At 38.5% G+C, this 8,005-nt stretch overlaps 1 protein-coding gene across 1 annotated transcript in view; it reads left to right on the top strand.

Annotated features, from left to right (window-relative positions):
- Positions 1-5,826, top strand: part of TMEM233 (transmembrane protein 233) — a 27,785-nt gene extending 21,959 nt beyond the window's left edge. The window contains exons 2-3 of the mRNA XM_018572387.1: positions 3,037-3,171; positions 5,766-5,826. Of these exons, the coding sequence (XP_018427889.1) occupies positions 3,037-3,171; positions 5,766-5,777 (147 nt within the window). The 3' untranslated portion in view covers positions 5,778-5,826. The remainder of the gene's footprint in view (positions 1-3,036; positions 3,172-5,765) is intronic.
- Positions 5,827-8,005: the final 2,179 nt, after the last annotated feature.

Here is an 8,005-nt window from a genome sequence, read left to right as displayed (position 1 = left end):
GCCATACTGTTAAAATAACAGTGCATGTGTGGGGAAAAAAGGGCCTTCCCTTTCCCTTCCTATTTTTTTCTTTTCCCTTCCATTCCCTCTCAAAAAAAACCTAAAAAATGTTTCCCCTTAAAAGGGAAACATGTGTAAAAAATGTGCCCATAATAAATTAGTGAATACCTACAATGTATAAGAAAAAAAATTATTACTATGTGTATTAAATAGGAAAAAAAATAAGATGAAATCTGTATATATCCTCCCCATGTGTATTTTTCACCCCCACAGCCTTCGTGTTATAAAAACACTGTATATTTGAAGAGAGAAAAAAAAAACTATTTTTTTTAGAGGTGCACCGAAATGGAAATGTTAAAACCGAAAAAAAAACGAAATAAAAAAAATCTCAGGCCGAAACCGATACCGAAAACGTTTTTTATTTTTTCACATTTTTTTATATTGTATTTATTTTTTATAAAATTTTTATTTTTGTAATATTTATTTTTATTTATTAATTCATATTTTATTAAATATTTTTATTTTTTACTTTACTTTTAGGGGCTTCTGGGAAATATTAGGGGTCTAAACAGACCCCTGATATTTGCCTTTTAAAATAGAAAAAGAGATTGAGAACACAAAGTCCTCAATCTCTTTTTCTGTGTCCCCTGTTATCAATGAACAGGAATCCTCTATACTGAGTGTTCCTGTTCATTGATAACATGAGAATATAGTATGTTTACTGTAACTACAACTATGAATGAATGGGGGTGATGTAGATCATTCCCATTCATTCATAATTGAGGATATAGTTAACATAACATGTCCTCAATTATGTGATTATCTGAAACTAGTGATTGCTCTCGCTCTCCTCTCTGACACGCTGTCACAGGAGGCTGATCGAGCGGTGTAGGGAGGAAAGCCCAGCCTCCTGTGACAGCACTGTCTCCACCCCCACACCGCTCTGCCGGACTGTGATAGGCGGCAGAGCGGTGTGGGAGGAGACGTCGGCCGCTCACAGCGCTCTCCACCGCAGCGCTCGGCCGGCTGTCACTTTCTCTCCTCCCCGCTGGGACACAGAGCAGTGCCCAGCGGGGAGGAAAGAAATCAGGGATGCGCCGATGTATCGGCAGGAAAATTGCACTTTCGGGCATTATGTTTCGGCGGCCGATATATCGGTGCATCCCTAATTTTTTTATGTCTCTTTTTTACTAGTATCGGTATCGGTGCTGATACAGAGTATTTGGGAAAGTACTCGTACTGACTCACTGTCCAGCTTCCTGATTGGCCGGGAAGTCGGCTCCACGCTGTTTGGCCGGCACCATGCTGATTGGCCAGGAAGCCAGCTTCCCCACCAATCAGCATGGAGCCAACCAAAAAGCATGGTGCCAGCTTTCAAGCCAATCGAGAAGCTGGTCGGAGTGTAATCAGCATAACCTGCCTCTTGGCTTCCTGATTGGCTGGGAAGCTGGCTCCATGCTGATTGACTGGGACCCGGTTTTACGAGCCAATCAGCATTCAGTCGGCCAAACAGCATGGAGCCAGCCAAACGGCATGGGGCCAGCATCCAGGCCAATCAGGAGACCGGGCAGCAGTTAATGACCTGGCACAATGTTACACATTTTTTGGACCTGCCAAAAAGTGCGTCCCTTTTGGGATGCAGTTCTGGAGATAGTCGAACAATTGACCATAGCAAATTTGAAGGACAACCCAGCAGCTTGCTTGCTCCACCTAGTGGATTGTTCCATCCGCAAATACATGTCATCTTTAACCGTACATTTATTGAATGCTGCACGTATGTGCATTCCCTTTCTTTGGAAATAAACCACCTTAACATCTTTACGTATGTGAATTGACAAAGTGGATGACATTTTTTGCATGGAAGACCTCACTTTCACTCTGAAGAAAACGAAAGAGAAATTTGGGTCCACCTGGGCCCATGGCTGGCCTATCAATATTCTGATGCTTATCTCCATGTGAAGTCCGGAAGCTTTCCTGGTTGAACCCTTGCACTTTTTTCAAGGGCGGACTCCTATGTTAGTTCTCATTGATAGTGTGTCAAGGGGGTCGCTCTCCTGCAGATGGTGATTGTCCCTTTACGCCCTCAGTATTCTTTTATTTGATTCATTAACCTGGAATGGGACCCACTTTATTTTTTTTTAATTAACCCTCTGTGGATTGAATCTTTGTTGCTATGATGCTGCAACCCACAGACTTAACATATGGATATGGATATTCGACTACATGTCTTATCCAAACATTTTGCAACTCGCTCGTTTTTTTTTCCCCTCTTTTGATTGTTATTATATAATTGTTTGTGTTATATTTTGCATCGATTCTGTATGTTTTACTTAATTTTAAAAAACAATTTGAATTAAAAAAAAAAGACTATTTATGCCTCTTTGGGGATAAATGTGGAGAGACACCCCCATCTGCATATACCTCATTCAGCTTCCATCTTCCTTCCCTACACGGCGAGCTGCTCTCAACCACTTTTAGAAGACACTCCTTCAGGGCATCTTAATCATACCCAATCAATGCAGGCCATGTTGTCATTCTATACTATTGCAAAAAAAGTAGGTAGTGTAACTAACTTTTTTTTACTGATTTTGCAGGGGAAAAGAATTTGAAGGGATCTCCACTGTACATGCAGACATCCTTTAAATAAAGATGTCTTAACCATGTCTTATTCTATCTAGCTGGAGTAGGACTTATAATTTAGTTATATGGGGATAAAACACTTTTTTGCAAATATACCTTTTAAAAAGTTTAGTTACCCTATGATTCCATAATAATATAAGTCCAAGAAAATACTATCACAAAAGCATAAGCATGTACAAAGTTACAGTTCTCCTTTAAGTTGTGTGAAAGTATTATTATCCTTCAAATACAAAAATGTAATTTATTGAATATTTATGTGTTACTGGAATATGCTTTCGACTGTCTTTTCTGAACAAGAAAAATTGTGATAAAATAATGTATTAAAATCTGAGAAAAAGAGAAACAACACATTCTAGTATCAAAGATGAACTAATTTTGTACATTTTACTACTGCAGGCCTTAAACAGCTATAATGATGGGGATATCGACGGATCAAGGAGGTTGGGACGTAATGCCATGTATGTTGCAATTGCATCAATACTCATTGGTCTAGCGGTTATTACAACGTATTGTGTTGTTCATTTTTCAACGGTATGTGGCCTTTGTTTTATAACTGCATAAAAAATAGCATTCCATTTCTTCTTTATAATATTTTAATGTGTGAAGATCAAATTAATTAATTTGCTGATTCTGGCTGTGTAACTACGCTTGCTGCTAATATCACAAAGCCTAAAATATAAAACAACTTGCATGAGTAGATAACGTAGTATTAACAAACACAAATATCACAAAGCCTAAAATATAAAACAACTTGCATGAGTAGATAGTAGTAACAAACACAAATATGGACCTAAGTGCCCTTCTGCTGCCCCCCTAATGAGATGCCAACTGAGGCGACCACCTTTATAGGGACAGCCCTTCTTATAGTACATGCTCACCTATAAAAGGCCCCCTTCCCTATCTTCCTCAATAGTGCTAACTGTCCCTACTTTGTCCGATGGCTGCATCCTCCTGTCGGACCTGTTCGTTCTGAGCTGCCAACATCCTATACACATCAAGATCAAGAATCAAGAATGAGACTTACCTATACTACTACAGGTACAATGACATCTCATTTGGGTTTATAGGACATCAGTACACAGGCATGGGCAGACCACCCCTTCATTTTACTGGGAGGGCTGCAGACAGCCATTGGACTAGGTAAGTACAGACCTGTGGTGGACGTGGGGAATAGCTAGTGATCTTGAAAAGGCTTGGGTGGGTGGAGGTATTTTTTTTGTGGTGAACATGTACCGTTGGGTTTTGTGTATATCTGCCTGAGGCTTTGTTATCGAGGTCCCATTCCCTTGTTGGATTTTTCATTTAATATTGTAGAGAATGCAGCCAGATTAGTGTTAACACCCAAAACACCAAGGTGGACCACAAACTATGGAGCAAAGATCTTACTGCTGAAAATAATATAAATCGAGCAGAAGACCATAACTTAAATGTATAGCTTTTAGATGGAGTTAAACTTTACATCTGAATAACATCAGATCTAAATCCTATGGCAACCAGTGGATTGTGAGCCGCTTGTGGTTATCAGAAACCTTTGGTGTTGCTTATGACAGCCTCTCACTGTAAGCTTAGCATCTGAAACTTGCTCCAGTATACGCTTCCTATTAACATTCACTGTACTGTCTACAATTATTAAGAGAAGATGGTTGAATTATTTTTTACATTTTTTTATTACTAATGTTTTTTGCCACTTTATATTTTAATGTAGCTCACAAGGTAACAAAGGTTTCAGACCTACAAGTATAAAAGGAAAATATGTATTAACAGGACTTAAAGATTAGTTAGTAGAAATTAAAACAACAATGTAACATTAACTGTATGTGCATAGCTAAATTTGCCATTTGCTACTTTGTTGTTATACTGGTCAGAAAATACATAATATGACATCACAACTGTCACCATGTCCTGTTAAAAGTTATGGAACTCAAAATAGATGTTCCAGATCTAGATACAGGCTCATTGGATTACACTGCATGCTTAAACAGGAACAGAGCCATAAATAAAAAAAATATATGACTGCAAAAATATGTCAGATTTTGTATCTTAGTTTGAAAATATACGAGAGTGATGAAAAAAAAATATTTTAAGAATGTTAGAGAAAAGATCATTAGGTCTTGCATTTTATGTGCAGTAACTATGATTATTTTACTAGACCAGGACTAGTTATTTAATAGGTATTTACTTGGCTACATTTAAAGTCGAGGAAAAAGGCATTTTCTAATTTGTTGCACGCTTTGCAACTTAGCCAATGATTAGACCAGTGGTCCCCAAACTATGGCAGACGGGCCTATGGCTCATCTGCCCTTAATATCCTCCCCCAGGACCAGAAAGTTTGGGAACGGAGGATCGCTTCTGGGACTGGCAGTGGTGACAGCGCTCTTCACAGGTAAGTGTGTGTGGGGCAGGGGCACAGTAAGGAAATTTTTTTACCCTAATGCAGAGAATGCATTAAGGTAAAAAATAACCCTACTTTTAAAACTACTTTAAAATAATAGGGATGCACCGATATATCGGCCGCCGATATTGTTTTTTGTTGTATCTGTATTGTTAAGGGGATTATATTTATAGAAGTATATATTTTGTTGGAGCTACACATGTAAAAAATATTTTAAAGCCATTGGACTTACAGCAAAACTTTCCTATGTATGTAGTGTGTTGTGATTACTTTATTGGTAAAACATCTAAGGCCCCCTTCACACTGTCCAATCAGGATGAATCAGATGTTATCGCTGTGACATCCATGTCCATCCAGTTTTTTCATCCATAACTTTGCTAATAATGAGAAAACTGAAATGACTGGACCCCATGTCAGCCTATGTAAATGGATGTATATGGTCTTGTGTTTACATCAGATTAGCCCTGATCTGGCACGACCAGATCTGGCGAAAGGACCAATGTTCCGTTTGTTCTTCTGGACTTGTCCGTTTAGATTAGGCTGCCGATAGACTTACACCGGGCATTCGATTGGCTCCGCCTGAAAAACTGACAGGGGGACATGATTGGACTGCCCATCTGAACAAACGTGTAGAGATTTTTAAGTGTAATGACCTTTGCTATAGACTGTAGAGTTGACAATATATGCATGCTGCAATGTCTCTTATTGATTTATTTTATATGTTTTATTTCAGCATACAGTCTGAAGGCCAAACAAAAGATCATGTATGCATTAGTCATGCATTAGGCTATTCAGATCTGCACATGGGAAGAGGCAAGTTCTTGCATTTGAGGATCTTCACCTTCAAAGCAGCCCCAATGGATGCAGATGAATTGTATACATCTATAAGTGTGTGTGCACGCATATATACTGTATATATATATGTGGCTTTAGACATAAAAAACTGTTGATATTTTGCACATCCAGAAGAAATGTTATGTATTTTGATTATTGTTCCCTATACTGGTATAGCCATGCGAGTTCAGAACACACAAGCACTAAGCAATGTGGGACTGAGTTACATAAACATACCTTCTGATTTCCTTCAATGGAAATATGACACTCACAAGGATCCATGGCCAGTGTTCTCTGGACTTCCTGTACTAGAAAATATTTACAAGTGGTGTGCCTACTGGCTTCCCACACCTAGATTGGTGCTCTCATCAATGCCAAACAAATGACATGCTTTGCATTTTTGTTATACAAAAACATTTATATGTTTGATGGTGATCAGTCCATTACAGCACAGTCAACCACACCGTTTCCAAAGAATCTTTTCATATCGCCACTATTCTTCTTTATGTCATCATTAATAACCTGAACACTGAATTCATTTTGATAACTATGCTATATTTATAAATGTTGGTTTGTAGATTTTCTTAACTTTATACTTGAGTAAATTAAATGTTTCTTCCATATTTCCTCTGACACTTGAGCTACGTCTTATTTTAGAGCAGCGTTTCTCAATTTCTTTCAGCCATGGCACCCTTTAAAAGAAAACAAAATCTTACAAAATCAATGCTGAGACATTCATTATTGAATGGTAACCACTGAGAATCAGCGGTTACCAGCATTACAGAGCCGCAAATAACTGGTTACGTACAGTGTATGTGGCCAGTCATATAGGCACTTTGTGGCGGGACGTACAGTGTACGTCTCTCGTCACGAAGGTGTTAAGGAACAACTCCAGGCAAAACTTTTATTAACCCTTGCCATACTGTGGTGTTTTAAACTTTAAAGAAGAACTCTGCGCAAAACTTTTATCAACCCTTGCAGTGAGACTAACCCCGCACTGCAAGGGTTAAGTGCTCATTTTTGTCTATAAAAAGGTTATACTTACTCGAACCGCTGAGCCGGCTCCCTGCTTTTCCGGTCACTAAGGCATGTCTACCCCTATGCTATCGATAATACAAAATCACCTGCACTCCATACAGCATACAGACCTTGTTGAAAGGTATTATGGACTGTATCTACTCCTATGCTGCCGCATTGGAATGTTCCTCAGCGTCCTCACATCTATACACAGTGTATAGAATGTGAAGCTTTACAGGACCTTAGAATGCTGCAGTGGAGGGAGAGAGAGGCTGGAAGGACCGGTATAAAAGTAAGCTGCTCAGCGGTTCAGGTGAGTTGACAAAAACAAGCACTTAACCCTTGCAGCACGGCGGTAGTCCCACTGCAAGGGTTAAAAAAAGTTTTTCCCTCTGCGTTCTTCTTTAAAGCTTTAAACATCACAGTATTACTAAAACATGCAAAAAAAACTACAGTCTGGCAAAAGTATAAACTGTTTGTTTTGCATGCAAAAATACGCTTTCTGGCCTTTAAAACTGTTTGTAATTCTGGCTTTTTATCTCAGAGATGTGACTATTTATTTTAGAATGCTTTTTATCTTAGAAATGTTTCTTTTATTCTTATAGGTTTGTTTTGGAAAAATTCTAAGTTTGTATCTAAGTCTCAATTACACTGAGCTCCCTCATCATCACAAAGAAGTGAATGGGTTTAAATTTCCCATACTAGCAGAATATTGATATATAATAGTACAAAACAATATGCTGTTGTAAGATAATATTACTGGCTACACAGAAGGGACTCTTCAGAACCAGATCTGCACCTGCTGCTGCTTCCCAAGAAACCCTGTAAATGCTTCAGTGGATGCTATCATTTAATTGTAGGAGAATCAGCAGATCATTTGCACATACAAATAAAATAATCTGACAGAATTGAAAGTTGTTTCCAAACATAAACATAACATAAAAAAACAAGTTAATTCAGTTATGTACTGAACATATGTCTTAAATCTGTGACTGTCCTAATAATAACTTACCATAACCCCCTGAAATCAGATGAGTGCCATTTACTGAGCTATTTAGCAAATGGCAAAGATAGTGAAGGTTCCACATGCTTAAAGTGACATTAAAGTCACAACCCCCCCCC

This window comes from Nanorana parkeri, unplaced genomic scaffold, assembly GCF_000935625.1.
Source record: "Nanorana parkeri isolate BGI_ZX_2015 unplaced genomic scaffold, ASM93562v1 scaffold2016, whole genome shotgun sequence".
Classification (NCBI taxonomy): domain Eukaryota; kingdom Metazoa; phylum Chordata; class Amphibia; order Anura; family Dicroglossidae; genus Nanorana; species Nanorana parkeri.
Note: the sequence above shows the minus strand (reverse complement) of the source record. Positions and strands in the feature narration are given on the sequence as shown.